General features: G+C 36.5%; 1 protein-coding gene across 6 annotated transcripts in view; it reads left to right on the top strand.

Moving 5' to 3' along the window:
- The window catches only part of SUCO (SUN domain containing ossification factor), an 89510-nt gene that overhangs the window by 10908 nt on the left and 61845 nt on the right, over nt 1-16757 (top strand). For all 6 annotated transcript variants that reach the window (XR_011467298.1, XM_070385283.1, XM_070385281.1 and 3 more), the window contains exons 2-3: nt 12481-12589; nt 14568-14678. Coding sequence is in view for 5 of the 6 variants with exons in the window: in XM_070385283.1 (XP_070241384.1) it covers nt 12481-12589; nt 14568-14678 (220 nt within the window). In the remaining variant the exon portion in view is untranslated. The remainder of the gene's footprint in view (nt 1-12480; nt 12590-14567; nt 14679-16757) is intronic.

The following is a 16757-nucleotide window of genomic DNA, read 5'->3' as shown; positions in this document are numbered from 1 at the left end:
AAAAGGTCAGTTTTCATTCCAATCACAAAGAAAGACAATACCAAAGAATGTTCAAACTACTACCTAGGTGTACTCAATCTCAAGCTAGCAAAGTAAGGCTCAAAATTCTCAAAGCCAGGCTTCAACAGTACGTGAACTGAGAATTTTTCATATGTTCAAGCTGGATTTAGAAAAGGCAGAGGAACCAGAGATCAAATTGCCAATATACCGCTGGATCATAGAAAAACCAAGAGAATTCCAGAAAAACATCTACTTCTGCTTCATTGACTACGCTAAAGCCTTTTACTGTGGATCATGAGAAACTGTGGAAAATTCTTCAAGAGGTAGAAATACCAGACCAACTTAACTGTCTCCTGAGAAATGTGTATGGAGGTCAAGAAGCAACAGTTAAAACCGGACATGGCACAATGGACTGGTTCCAGATTGGGAAAGGAGCATACGTCAAAGCTGTATATTGTCACCCTGCTTATTTAACTTATATGCAGAATAGAAAGTGAAAGTGAAGTCGCTCAGTCGTGTCTGACTCTTTGCGACCCCATGGACTGTAGCCCACCAGGCTCCTCAGTCCATGGAATTTTCCAGGCAAGAGTACTGGAGTGGGTTGCCATTTCCTTCTCCAGGTGATCTTCCCAACCCAGGGATTGAACCCGGGTCTCCCGCACTGCAGGCAGACGCTTTACCATCTGAGCCAGCAGGGAAGCAGGATACATCATGTAAAATTCTGGGCTGGATGAAGCATAAGCTGGAATCAAGATTGCCAGGAGAAATATCAATAACCTCACATATGCAGATGATACCACTTAATGGCAGAAAGCAGAGGAAGTAAAGAGTCTCTTGATGAAAATGAAAGAGGAAAGTGAAAAATCTGGCATAAACTCAACATTCAAAAAATGAAGATCATGGCATCCAGTCCCATCACTTCATGGCAAATAGATGGGGAAACAGTGGAAACAGTGACAGACTTTATTTTCTTGGGCTCCCAAAATCACTGCAAATGGTGACTGTAGCCATGAAATTAAAAGATACTTGCTTCTTGGAAGAAAAGCTATAACCAACCTAGACAGCATATTAAAAAGCAGAGACATTGCGTTGTCGGCAAGAGTCCATCTAGTTAAAGCTATGGTTTTTCCATTAGTCGTATATGCATGTGAGAGTTGGACTATAAAGAAAGCTGAGTGCTGAAGAATTGATGCTTTTGAATTGTGGTGTTGGAGAAGACTCTTGAGAGTCCTTTGGACTGCAAGATCAAACCAGTCAATCCCAAAGGAAATCAGTCCTGAATATTCATTGGGAGGACTGATGCTGAAGCTCCATTAGGACTTTGGCCACCTGATGCGAAGAACTGACTCATTAGAAAAGACCCTGATGCTGGGAAAGATTGAAGGGAGGAGGAGAAGGGGGCGACAAAGGATGAGATTGTTGGATGGCATGACTGACTCGGTGGATGTGAGTTTGAGCAAGCTCCGGGAGTTGGTGATGGACTGGGAAGTCTAGTGTGCTACAGACCATGAGGTTGCAAAGAGTGGGACACAACTGAGCAGCTCAGCTGAAGCATTGCCCATGCATTATTTCATTTTCCTGTTTTACAGTGTTTATATTGAGACTTACAGCTTTTGTAATTAGTTTGTCCAAGAGAATGCACATAATAAAAGGGGGAACCTAGGATGTAAGAGTTGGTTTATAAAGAAGGCTGAGCACCAAAGAATCGATGCTTTTGAATTGTGGTGCTAGAGAAGACTCTTGAGTCCCCAGGACTGCAAGGAGATCAAGCCAGTAAATCCTAAAGGAAGTCAACCCTGAATATGCATTGGAAGGACTATTGATAAAGCTCCAATACTTTGGCTACCTGATGCGAAGAACTGACTGTTTGGAAAAGACCATGATGCTGGGAAAGACTGAAGGAGAAGAAGGGGGTGGCAGAGGATGAAATGGTTAGATAGCATCACCATTTCAATGGACATGAATTTGAACAAACTCTGGTAAATAGTAAAGGACAGGGAAGCCTGGAGTGCTGCAGCCCATGGGGTCACAAAAAGTTGGACAGGCCTTAGTGACTGAACAACAACACGTTTTGACTCTGAGGTCCATGCCCTAGCCACTACACTACAAAACTTTGTCTCTTGGGGCTGTTATCTAAATCAAGGGGTAAACATTGCCCCTCCTTTGTGGTAGTTCTTATATTTGTATCTGCAGTAACTAGCCTTAATAACATGATCGGTTCTTAAGAGAATGGATTAATGTTATTTTCTCACCTTTCTTTTCATTTATCTGTTGACTAGAGAATATGACATGGGAAATGTAGCGGTACAAAGATGATAGGCTTTGGAGAGATCTAGATTGGTTGAGTGACTTTTGACCAATTAACTTCTGAGGTTAAGTTTCTTTATTTGTAAAAGTTAAATTAATATTTTAATGTAAACAGCTTGACACATTAGAGAAAGACTGTGTTCTCTTCTAGAGACATCAGATACTTAGGATCAGATTGGTCATACTCAGTTTATGCTACATTCTTTATAGGTCCCCCTTTTTCCCTCCACTTTACATCATTACTCTTTTATAGTCTATCTTCATTTTCGCTTCTATCTCCCCCATGTTGGGCATTTACCCTGGAGTATATTTGATGTGTTTTTCCAGTTAATCGTCATGTATTTACTTAGATTTCTGATTTCTTCCAAAACTAATGTTTTGTTTATATGTTTTAAAATTTGCGTAAATGGTATAATGCTATTAATCTCATTCTTTTTCCTATTTCCTTCTACCTAACACTTAAAAAAAAAAAAAAAAAAAAACTAACTTGTTTTAGTTACTGGAGTCACCGTTATGTGAATTCTGCATAGTGTGACAGATGCCTCAGGAAGGGCTGATGTCATTTATTCACTGAGTATTTATTGAGCCCTTTGCATGTATGCTGCTTCTAAAGAGAGACTTTATACCAACAAATGCATTTGGGAGTATTTTGTTCCATTTGCTTATCTTTTGCTGTCCTAATACTATAGACTAATTAGAGTGGTTTTGTGATAAATCTTCATTATCTGGCAAGGTGAACCACTTTCCTTTGCTTTTTTTTGTCAATATAGTTATTCTTAGATAAGTTTTTCCATATTTAGAACATCCTTCAGGTTATTTTCTCTAGGATTTTCTTAAAATTTTTTTTTTAGTTTATATGGGAGTATATAGTAAATTTACAGTGTTGTGTCAGTTGCAGGCATACAGCAGTGATTTAGTTATGCATATACATGTATCTATTTTTTCTCATTTTCTTTTCCCACATAGGTTATTACAGTGTATTGAGTAGAGTTCCCGGTGCTATATGGTAAGGATCCTTCAGGTGTTTTGATAAGAATTATACTGGAGTGCTGAAGTAGTTCAGGGAGAATTGCTGTCTTTACTTTGCTGTCAACAGCACTCCATCTATGAACGTACTAGATCTTCAGTTGTCTCTTCATTTTGTGGTCGTTATTAGAGTTAACATTTTTTCCTCTGTAAATGGTTGTGTAGTTTTTAAGGTTAATTTCTAAATTATTTTAAAAAATTGTTACTGATAATGGTTTATTATCTATCTTGTTATTACTGGGGAGGAAAATATTGACTTTATTGCTTATTTTTTAAATTGAAATAATTTACATACAGCTAAGTGCACATGTTGTCAACTGTATAGTTGGATCAGTTTTGACAAATACATACATCTGTGTAACTCACACCCATCAAGATGCAGAGCATTTCTATCACTCCAGAATGTTTTCTCATGTCGCATTCTACAGAATTCCCTGAAGCAACTGACGATTTGATTTCTATCACCATGGGTTAGTTTTGCTACTTCTGGAAACCTATTTAAATAGAATTAATACAGTATTTATTCTTGTGTCTGACTTCTTTCACTCAAGTGTAATGTTTCCAAGATTTATCCATCTTATTTCATTCATTTGTAATTCATTCCTTTTGATTGTGAGAACTAGTATAATACATTGTATGAATATACTACAGTTTATTTATATTCTCCTGTTGTTGAACATCTGGACAGCTTCCAGGTTTTGGCTATTAGGAGTAAAAGCTACTGCAGACGTTTTTGTACATACAGTTTTCATTTCTCTTAAGTATGTAAAAGTGGAATTGCAAGTACTGAAACAGATGGATATCCTGTGCTTCTGGAGATAGTACCCTGAGAAAGACACATTGCTTATGAAGGATTCCAGCCAGGAATATATAACCTGAATCTGGTCATGATGAAGGGTAAGACAAACCTCAAAAAAGGACCACGGTATTCATGGTCAACAAAAGAGTCCGAAGTGCAGTACTTGGATGCAATCTCAAAAACGACAGAATGATCTCTGTTCGTTTCCAAGGCAAACCATTCAATATCACAGTAATCCAAGTCTATGCCCCAACCAGTAACGCTGAAGAAGCTGAAGTTGAATGGTTCTATGAAGACCTACAAGACCTTTTAGAACTAACACCCAAAAAAGATGTCCTTTTCATTATACAGGACTGGAATGCAAAAGTAGGAAGTCAAGAAACACCTGGAGTAACAGGCAAATTTGGCCTTGGAATACGGAATGAAGCAGGGCAAAGACTAATATAGAGTTTTGCCAAGAAAATGCACTGGTCATAACAAACACCCTCTTCCAACAACACAAGAGAAGACTCTATACATGGACATAACCAGATGGTCAACACCAAAATCAGATTGATTATATTCATTGCAGCCAAAGATGGAGAAGCTCTATACAGTCAACAAAAACAAGACCAGGAGCTGACTATGGCTCAGACCATGAACTCCTTATTGCCAAATTCAGACTTAAATTGAAGAAAGTAGGGAAAACCACTAGACCATTCAGGTATGACCTAAATCAAATCCCTTATGATTATACAGTGAAAGTGAGAAATAGATTTAAGGGCCTAGATCTGATAGATAGCGTGCCTGATGAACTATGGAATGAGGTTCGTGACATTGTACAGGAGACAGGGATCAAGACCATCCCCATGGAAAAGAAATGCAAAAAAGCAAAATGGCTGTCTGGGGAGGCCTTACAAATAGCTGTGAAAAGAAGAGAAGTGAAAACCAAAGGAGAAAAGAAAAGATATAAACATCTGAATGCAGAGTTCCAAAGAATAGCAAGAAGAGATAAGAAAGCCTTCTTCAGCGATCAGTGCAAAGAAATAGAGGAAAACAACAGAATGGGAAAGACTAGGGATCTCTTCAAGAAAATCAGAAATATCAAAGGAACATTTCATGCAAAGATGAGCTCCATAAAGGACAGAAATGGTATGGACCTAACAGAAGCAGAAGATATTAAGAAGAGATGGCAAGAATACACAGACCCAGATAATCACGATGGTGTGATCACTGACCTAGAGCCAGACATCCTGGAATGTAAAGTCAAATGGGCCTTAGAAAGCATCACTACGAACAAAGCTAGTGGATGTGATGGAATTCCAGTTGAGCTATTCCAAATCCTGAAAGATGATGCTGTGAAAGTGCTGCACTCTATATGCCAGCAAATTTGGAAAACTCAGCAGTGGCCACAGGACTGGAAAAAGTCAGTTTTCATTCCGATCCCAAAGAAAGGCAATGCCAAAGAATGCTCAAACTACTGCACAATTGCACTCATCTCACATGCTAGTAAAGTAATGCTCAAAATTCTCCAGTCAGGCTTCAGCAATATGTGAACCATGAACTTCCTGATGTTCAAGCTGGTTTTAGAAAAGGCAGAGGAACCAGAGATCGAATTGCCAATATCTGCTGGATCATGGAAAAAGCAAGAGAGTTCCAGAAAAACATCTATTTCTGCTTTATTGACTATGCCAAAGCCTTTGACTCTGTGGATCACAATAAACTGTGGAAAATTCTGAAAGAGATGGGAATACCAGACCACCTGATCTGCCTCTTGAGAAATTTGTATGTGGGTCAGGAAGCAACAGTTAGAACTGGACATGGAACAACAGACTGGTTCCAAATAGGAAAAGGAGTACGTCAAGGCTGTATATTGTCACCCTGTTTATTTAACTTATATGCAGAGTACATCATGAGAAACGCTGGACTGGAAGAAACACAAACTGGAATCAGGATTGCCGGGAGAAATATCAATAACCTCAGATATGCAGATGACACCATCATTATGGCAGAAAGTGAAGAGGAACTAAAAAGCCTCTTGATGAAAGTGAAAGTGGGGAGTGAAAAAGTTGGCTTAAAGCTCAGCATTCAGAAAACGAAGATCATGGCATCTGGTCCCACCACTTCATGGGAAATAGATGGGGAAACAGTGGAAACAGTGGCAGACTTTCTTTTTCTGGGCTCCAAAATCACTACAGATGGTGACTGCAGCCATGAAATTAAAAGACGCTTACTTCTTGGAAGGAAAGTTATGACCAACCTAGATAGCATATTCAAAAGCAGAGACATTACTTTGCCAACAAAGGTTCGTCTAGTTAAGGCTATGGTTTTTCCTGTGGTCATGTATGGATGTGAGAGTTGGACTGTGAAGAAGGCTGAGCGCCAAAGAATTGAGGCTTTTGAACGGTGGTGTTGGAGAAGACTCTTGAGAGTTCCTTGGACTGCAAGGAGATCCAACCAGTCCATTCTGAAGGAGATCAGCCCTGGGATTTCTTTGGAATCCCAGGAATGATGCTAAAGCTGAAACTCCAGTACTTTGGCCACCTCATGCGAAGAGTTGACTCATTGGAAAAGACTCTGATGCTGCGAGGGATTGGGGGCAGGAGGAGAAGGGAACGACAGAGGATGAGATGGCTGGATGGCATCGCTGACTCGATGGACGTGAGTCTCAGTGAACTCCGGGAGTTGGTGATGGACAGGGAGGCCTGGCGTGCTGCGATTCATGGGGTCGCAAAGAGTCAGACACGACTGAGCGACTGATCTGATCTGATTTAAAAATAAAAGGATTATGTCCTTCAAAAGTGTCAGTACCACATAAGATAAAGACTAAGAACTGTTCCAGGTTAAAGGAGGCTGAAGACACAGGACATGGTCTTAGACTTGATTCTGGGCTTGGGGTTGAGGAGGGGAGGGGGAGTGCTGAGAGGACACTACTGGGACATAGATTATTGTGTCAGTGTAACATTTCCTCAGATTGTTAATTGTAGTGTGGTTGTGTAAGAAAATATCCTTATTCTGAGGAAATACGTACAGAGATACTTCGAGATATATTACACGCAGTGGGGAAAGAGAGGGCCATGAACTTGCTGTGAGAATGGCAAATGATGGGACAAATGGGTCACAATAGGTAGAGAGGGTTTGCGGTTGTTCTTTTTACTATGTTGGCATTTCTTCTGAAAGCTTGAAATTATTTCCAAATAAAAAGTAGGGGGTAAAAGATTGGGATTTCCTTTTCTCTAGATAAGGTGTTGATTAATCCGCTCAAAATTTTTAAATTATTGTCAGTGATTTCCAATTTTTGTATACTTTGTCCCAGTTTTGTTATTTTTCTAGAAACATCCATGTCTTCTGAGTTTTCAAATATATTAGTATATATAGCTGTTAATATTTTATGATTTTAAAAAGTATGTCTTGCCTGTGGTTATTTCATGCTTTTAGAACATATTTTGTTAATTCATATCACCAACTCTCCTTTACCAGTTTTTCCAGAGGTTTGTCTTTTTAATATTTTCCTTGGAGAACCAACTTTTGGTTTTAATCTTTTGGTTTGGTTTTCTCTCAGTGATTTCTGTCCTTAAGAGTCTTCCTTTTTTCCTTAGATTGAAACTGTCCTTTATCTTCTTGAGTTGAAAGAGGAGCTCTTTTGTGTTCAGTTTGTCTCCAGATATGCTCAGAAGGATAGCTTTCCTGCTGCTGTTTTACCTGCATCCTACCTACCAGTTTTGACCTGTAGTCTTCTGCTCTAATATTTTGTAATATGCCCTATATTTTCCTCTTTAATAAAAAATTATTCTGCTTTATAATTTAGTTTACAGGTTTTAGAAGGTGGTTAGCTTTTTCTATCCTAAATGACACTCAAATGCAAATTTTACAAGACTTTTAATTACATCTACTCTAAAAGTTAATACCTTTCCATATGAATGGTGAATCCATGCCACATTAGCGGGGTGGGGGCGGGGAGGTGACAAGAAGAGACAAGTGTCCTCTTATTTTCCAGATTCTATTTTTTGAGTTTGTGTGTTTGTGTGAGGGGGTGGTGGATGGATGGTTGAGTTGGGGAGGTAGTGGTAGTGGTCGAGGCAGGAGATGGGGCTGATGGGAAGAGGAATGAAAAGTGATTGAATTTTGTTTCTGCTGTGTGCTGCAAAACAGTTCCCCTAAGAACCCTCATTAGTAAGTATTTGTTAAACACCTAATGTTTGCAGGTTTTGGCTATGTGGGGAGGGGCTAAAGTAGTTAGGGATATGAAATTGATTCTCAAAGAGTTTAAGTGTAAGACGATATACTTGGCTCACAATCAATTTAATCAATAGTAATAGAGTCTGAGGGGAGAGTGTCAGGGGCTCACAGGGGCTCCATTTATCTTGCTAGTTGTGATTTCTGGTGCTGAATTTCTTAAAACTTTTGAAAGTAATTTCATCAGGCTTGGGGTTTTCACAGTACAGTTTTTGAAAGTTGCTTCAGTAGTATGGAATCAGATCCATTTAGTCATGCAGCAAAGTGCCCTCAGCTATTTTAATGTGACCCAGTGATTCTTAATGATGGGGCATGCGTATCTAATTCACCTGGGAGAACTTGTTGACAGTAAAGAGTGTATTATAGAGATTCATTGTTCTTCAGTGTAGTTGGTGTGGGTTTGTGTTATTTCATTTTACTTTGGTGATTTAAAATTTCTTGACAGTTCTTAGTTGGTGATCATTTTTATCTATTTTAGGCTTTTTTCTTACACACAAAATTAAGGATATCTTTGCAGGTCTGTCTTTAATTAGCATCTGTCTTTATATAGGGACTGATATATTAGAGGTAAACAGTGATACTATTGATAAAGCTACTCTATAGCTTTATCAATAGGGTAGATAAGCTAATAATGTATTACATACTAATGTCAGGTATACTAGGGTTCTTCAGAGAAATAGAACCCACTTTATATGTAAAATGAGATGTTGAGTCACACGATTATGGAATCTGAGAAGTTCTACTGTCTTAAAGCTGGAGACTGAGGAAACACAGTGGTATAATTCAGATCAAGTCTGAACGCCTATTAACCAGTGAAGCAGAAGATATAATCCCAGTAAAAAGGCTAGACATGAGACGCCACAGCTCAGATAGTGAGGCAGGGGAAAAAAGGGCGAATTCTTCTGGTCAGTCCCTTAAAGGATTAGATGATGCCCACTCATATTGGGGAGGACAGTCTACTGAGTCCACTGATTCATATCTTGTTGTTGTTGTTCAGTTGCCAAGTTGTGTCTGACTCTTTGCAACCTCATGGACTGCAGATTCCAAAGCTAATCTCGCCCAAAAAGCTCCTAACTTCGGATAATGGAATTTGATTATGTGATAGTAAAAATAAGTCTCATGAGATTTAATGTCTTTTGGCTGTCTTCACACTAACTGTGAATATTGGGATTTATATATACATATACACATGCAGAATTACTGATGATAAAAGTAGTATATGCTCGTAGTAGAAATTTAAAAAGTATAGAAAAGAATAAAGAAAATAAGGGGGCATAATCACCAAAATTCTAACACCCCTAGTTTTGAATATCTGAAACTTTTTGTTGTCCCAAATGTGTGTATATATACCTGACAAATACAACTACAAACACCCATGTGAGAAACAATGCAAAAATCTGTCAATAAAGAAATGTTTAATAAATAATGATATATCTATATGACAATTTGAATAAGTAATATATTCTTATGGCTCAAAATTCAGAAGACTTAGAGTATTAAAAAGTGAAAAATATCCATCTATCCAGTCAATCAGTTTTCCACCCTGGAGGCAACCACGGTGGTGCTTTTTTCCCCTTTTGTTTTTAATTCTTTCAGAGAAATTTATGGACCTACAAGTGCCTTTAGTAAACATGTGCGCACATAGTAGCATACTATATGTGTATGTTGTTATGTACTTTGCTCTTTTATTTGATTTTAATTTTTATCAAAATGATGTAACAAAAAGTCAGGTAGCTCTACAAGGATTTTTGTTTATTTGCTTTTGCAAAGAAGTCAGTCCTTCATCCCTCTTTCCTCATTTTTCCTTTCCAAGGAAACCACTTTGATCTTTTACCTGATGAATTTTGTTTACTTCTTTGTCTCTAAAATAATTGTTTTAATGTCACTTTTAGGTATGTTACTGCAAATGATCAGATTCTCCTGGTAATGTAGTTCAGTCATAATTTGGATTAGATCAGTATTCATGACTATAAATGATACAGCTGAGCCATGTGGTAAAACATGGTTACTTTTCCTTTTTCTGTTCTACTTTTCCATTTTCATGGGGCTAATATTTGACTTGTGTTTTCTTATTTTTCTCTTTAATTACAAATTATCTGCTAGTTGTGTAGATCTGTTCTTGAGATTTTCAGAGACTCCTCTAAGTTGTGCTGTTAATTCCGTCCTCCAAAAGAGGACTCTTCCAGAGCTTCTGATGACCTCCAGTTTAGTTTCGGTTGCCCTCTTTGTGTACATACAGCTGTCATCCATGAAATTCTCTTTGCAGTCACCCTGGGAATTCTCTTTTACTCTTTCATCTCACTACTATATTGTTGTAATTATTGTGGTTTCTTAGATGTCTAATTTCCCCACATTAAAATCTTATTGACTATTCTGTTTATATTGGAGAAGGCGATGGCACCCTACTCCAGTACTCTTGCATGGAGAATCCCAGGGACGGGGGAGCCTGGTGGGCTGCTGTCTGTGGAGTCGGACATGACTGAAGCGACTTAGCAGCAGCAGCAGCAGCATGCTGTTTATATGAACTTTAGAGTCAGTTTGTCTAATTTTTTTAACGCTTTCTTTTTTGCAACTTCAGTGTGTGGTTTTCAGATCTTCCATATAACTTTGAATTGTGTAAAACTGACTTTTTTTTTTTTCAACTTAAAATAATATCAATTTCAAATATTTTTACTATTAAGAACACAGAACACATATGTGTGTTTGTGTAGAACATTTCTCGCTAAGTTTATATTTGGTATTTTATTGTTTCTATTATAAATGGGGACTTTTCTTCTGTTAACTCTTACAACTGGTGGTAATGATTTGAGTAGAGTATCTGTTGATTTCTTTCTTAATTTTATACCTGCTGCTACTGCTAAGTTGCTTCAGTTGTGTCCGACTCTGTGCGACCCCATAGATGGCTGCCCACCAGGCTCCCCCATCCCTGGGATTCTCCAGGCAAGAATACTGGAGTGGGTTGCCATTTCCTTCTCCAGTGCATGAAAGTGAAAAGTGAATTCGCTCAGTCTGACTCTTAGCGACCCCATGGACTGCAGCCCACCAGGCTCCTCCTCCATGGGATTTTCCAGGCAAGAGTAATGGAGTGGGTTAGGAATATTATTTTATACCCAAGTCTTCTTTTAACACTTTTTAGTTTTCCAACCATATAAACTCATTTGCAATTAATGATAATTTTACTGTATCCTTTCTCATTTTTATACTGCCTTTGTCCTCATATTATGTAATACTAGTGATAATGGACATTCTTGTCTTGTTTCAGATCTAAATAGGGGTATTTCAGTTTCTTCACTGATTATGATAGTGACTCTTAGGCTTATGTGTTATGCATGTACTATGTATTCCCCATGTTAAATATCTACTTATTACTATTTTATTAATTTCAACATCTTGATGCCTGCATAAATTTATCAAATGTCCTTTGGTGAGGATAATCTTGAGATTTCTTTTCCTTGGTATTTTTGCATAGCAAAGTAAATGTATTTTAAACCATTTTGGAATATCAGAGCTAAACTCTACTTGACCATAACAGTGGTGTGTTACATCTTTGGTATGTTAATGGAGATTTTTTCTTTTTTATTTTCTTCAGAACTTTTGTGTTTGATTCCATATGTATTATTAACCTATAGTACTTATATATATGTACTGTTTCCATTAATTTTTGATATCATTGTTACGTTCCCTATAAAATAATTTGGAAGCTTTACTTCTATACTTTGAAATAGTTTAGGTAGCTTCAGCATTATCTGTTCTTAAATATTTGGTAGAATTTAGAATATCAGTGGCATCTGGAGCTTTTGAGGAGGTTAGCTGTTTGTCAGCTTTCTCTGTTCTTTCTGTGATAATTGTCAGATACTCTTATTATTGTGAAGTATTTCCTGTTTTACCTTTGTGAGATTAATGATGCCTTACTTGGAGTGCTGATAACACTATATTTTTCTTAGGGTATTAAATAAAAAAACCTTTGTCTTATGTACATTTGTCTTCATCATTAAATTGTCAAATTGTCAAGAACATTAGGATAAGAACCATCTATTGTCTATTGCCTCAAATTCTAGTTCATGGTATGGAATATGTTGTTTTAACGACCTTACTTTTTTTTTTTTTTGATGGTGTCGGTGGATGTTTTACAGGCTTCCCAGTTGGCATGTGTGTTGTAAAGAGAGTTCTTCAGCTTCATCGTATTACTCTCAAGATGACAATTGTGCACTAGAAAATGAAGATGTACAATCCCAGAAAAAGGTACCTTAAATAAAGATGAAGTTGTAATTTGTGTATTAGCTTTCTGTCTTCTCAAAACATTTGGAATAAAAATATTTCAAAAATACTGTGACATTATTTTTGATGGAGATTTGTAATTTTCTTTGCTATACTTTGAGAAGTTACTTAGGTAATTCTGAAATTAACCTAAAAATATTTATTTATTCTTATTGCTTGTGTTTGGAATATTGTAGTCCTACAGTATGGAGAAGGCAATGGCAACCCACTCCAGTACTCTTGCCTGGAGAATCCCATGGACAGAGGAGCCTGGTAGGTTGCAGTCCATGGGTGGCTAAGTCGGACACGACTGAGTGACTTCACTTTCACTTTTCACTTTCATACATTGGAGAAGGAAATGGCAACCCACTCCAGTGTTCTTGCCTGGAAAATCCCAGGGACAGGGGAGCCTGGTGGGCTGCCGTCTATGGGGTTGCACAGAGTCGGACACGACTGAAGTGACTTAGCAGCAGCAGCAGCAGCAGTCCTACAGTAAGGAGAAAAATAGTGCCTGTTCAGAGAACTGAAGACTAGGACTTTCTTTTTAATACTTTAACTACTTAAAGTGTTTCTAAAGAAACCTGAGTCTTATAAATTAAAAACTATTAGAAATGAGAATTATAGAGAGAATCTGAAATGATTGGCTATGTACTTTGTTTCATACATTTGGGTAGAGTGAATAGACAGAGGCCAAAAAATCTGATGGTCTCTAAATAGTTTATTATTTTATCATTTTAAATGGTAAAAGGTGGTTATTGACTTCAGCTAGATTTGGCTCCTCCTCATCCCCCCCGAAAATCAATGTACTTATTTTAAATTAGAGGAATAATTTATACACACTGTAAGATATTCATCTTTGTATCCCCTTCCCATCCCCAAAGGAACCAAAATTTGCGTTTCTTATTAAAACACTCAGACCATTTTCTTTGGGTGTAGATACATCATAGCTCACAAATTAATGTTTTAATTTTTAGTAAAATGTCATAAATATTGCACAAGTTGACTTCCCCTCTTCCCCAGCAATATCTTGTGGATACCTTTGTATGTTACTGTATTATTTTGAATAGCTACATTTTTATTCCATTATATGGATGTGTTAAATTTATTTAAGTACTTTTTTGATTGAGAGGCTCTCAGCTGTGTTTATACGTGCATGTTTGTGTCTGCATTTGTGTGTGTGTGTGATTGTGGATGCATAAACTTTAAATTATATGCTTGGGTGTTTTCTTTTTTTGGCATGATGTTTAGAATGGATTTATATTTCTGAGTTATACAGGATCTGTTTCAAGAATAGAGCAGTTAAAATTTTGAAGACTCTTGCTGGATACCTCTCCAAAAAAAGTGTGATTGTATGCTTCTATGCACAATCTGTAAGACTTAAAGCTAATCTCTTCTTTGATGAGAAATAAGACTTAAATGTTAAGAATGATTTAAGCAAAGCATTAAGGAAGGGGAAATAGACATTCTTTCAGTAAACATTTGGTTACCTATTATGTTCTTTACAGGGTTAGAATATGATGGATATGAACTTTGCTTTTATGAAACTTGTATGCTAGAATATACATTTAAAGACAATATATCTGAAATTCTAACTTAACAGTATCAAAAGAGATGACACAAAAAGCTATAAGCGTATATATTTACCAGATATTTACTGATCTTACTGTGTGTCTAACATACAGTGCTGGGTGGTAGGACTAAAGTGCGTATTAAGAAATCAAATGTAGTGTATGTTTGGAAGGCAGCTATGCTCATTACTATACCACTAGTGTACACATGTAGTATACATTTGAAGTGAAGCAGTAAGGAGAGTAATACATGAAGGAAGACAATAAGCATGGAAACAAAATTATTAAAATCACAATCAAGTGTTTTGGTTGTATAGAAAGACAGTCTTAATATTGCTTCAGGACTATTTTGTGAAGCACTTTCATCAGTCGGCCTTTTCTTTGTTGCAATATAGGATGAAAGAGGGGGACCTGTCAATGCTGAATTATCGGGAAAAGTAGGTTCAAGCTTACCTGTTCCTCCAGAAGAAAACAAATTAAAAGATGATTACATTGTGAATGTACAGGTAAGATTTGTTGCTTTGATTTTTTAATGATATGGCTTTTCAAACCACTTTACAACATAGAATACATTTATTTGGTCAACATATTGTGTATTTTTTTTCCCCTTTCTTTTTGTGATACCATGCAACAGAATTACCAATGTAATAGTAAATGTGACCATTTTCCTTGTAGTATGGGTTTGGCTGTAAATCTTTCTTTTTAGGTTCATTTTGGCTCAGTATTATTTACCTTCTCTCAGGTTTTCAGCTGTCAGGGGACATTTTTTCTGACTTAAAGTATTTGTATGTAGAATACAGAATATTTTGATACCAAATTTTATCACTTAGTGTGGAATATTAATAATCATTAATAGATTATGTTTTTTCCCCTTTTCTCTCATATTATATCCTAAGTATTTTTCATTTTGTATACCAGCTTTTATGAAATATGTAAAACTAGACCAGAGTGTAAGTTGATCAGAATGCTGATGCATCTGGAAACCATTTAATATCAGGAATAACTGAAGAAACTGGGGATGTTTGATCTGGAAGGAAGAAGGACTAAGGAAAAACTAAATATCTTAAATATTAACGAAAATAAATTTCAGCTTAAAAGGAGGGAAAATGCTCTTAAAAAAAACACAGCCAGAGTTATTTTATTGGGTTATCTAGGGAGATATAGTACATTGCATTTTAATGAATTTTGGAGGAGGTTTGGAAGAGATTTATGCATAAGAGTAAGGGAACAGTGATCTCTGTAGCCCTTCAGTTATATGTGTATCCCAAACAGTCTTGCCATTGTTCATTTTCCTGAATTTTCCTCATGGTATCCTCTTATTCAAATATATTGAAGTGCTTACTGCATCTTTAGAGACCTGTGCTGTTCAGTACAGTGGCCACTAGCTACCTGTGGCTCTTGTGCATTGGAAATGTGGATAGTCCTAGTTGAGATTTGCTGTAAGTATAAGATTCACATCGATTTTGGAGACTTAGTATTAATAAAAGAGAAAAAAGAGTGTAGAATATCTTATTAATTTTTTATGTTGAATGATAATGCAGTATTTGATAATAATGTGATAGTTCTTTTCTCAAAGCCTCCGTCATAAAATACAAACTATTTGTATTCTTTTGCTAACTTTTCATTCCAGTGTAAATTCCTCAAATGATCACATTTCATTTTATATTCTTATTTTATAAAGAATTTTTGTTTTATATCACATTATTTATTTTATGTTCTTTTTTATATTTATATTCTTCTACATTTTTATTTTATATCACATTCCTTATTTTATATTCTTCTGACTCTGCCTCTTATTTTCTTTCTGCTGCTGTACTGCCTTCTCCTTTTCTTCAAAGTGCTAGTTCTTCTAGTTCATAGTAGTCCTTAGTTTCTCTTTTCTTTGAACTGAGCATGAGTACCTCTCTCTCATTTGATACTCAGTAAGTATTGTCTACTGTGTGCTAGGTACTAGTACATGCGAGGCACTAAGAACATGAAGATCAAGAAAACATAGTCCGTACTCAAGACATTTATAATGGAATTGAAGAAGAGAAATAAATAAGGGCAATTGAGGTGTTATAGATGCTGTGATTAAAGTCTATACAGATAACAGTAGAGGCATAGAAGAAGGGGAATGGCTAATTCTATATGGAGTTGGTTGGTGGGGGAAGTACTTATAAGAGGTTTTCAAACATAAGTAGGTATTAAGTACATTTCAGATTATGTTTTGGAAGAGTGAAACAACATACAGTCCTTAAAAGAGCAGCCAGAATTGTGTATTGCTTTGTAATGTTATTTATGCATGCCTTGTATTGTTATTTCTTGATACACATTATCTTCTAAACTGCTCAGGGACAAAAAACTATGTGGTACACTATTTTATACTAGTTTAATATATACTATTATATATTAAATTCTAGTATATAGTATTTTATACTAATAAATAGTAATGCTATTTAATAGATACTGTTTCATGTATTTACATAGGATTTCTGTGTTGCTATAGGATACATTAAGGTAATTATAGTAAGAAATTTTGTAGGTCCTGATACAAAATAGGAAAGAAGAAAGATAAGCTGCTTTGTCCTGGTTTATGAAATGCT

This window comes from Bos mutus, chromosome 16 (genome assembly GCF_027580195.1).
Source record: "Bos mutus isolate GX-2022 chromosome 16, NWIPB_WYAK_1.1, whole genome shotgun sequence".
Lineage (NCBI taxonomy): Eukaryota > Metazoa > Chordata > Mammalia > Artiodactyla > Bovidae > Bos > Bos mutus.
This window is presented reverse-complemented; position numbering and strand designations above follow the sequence as displayed.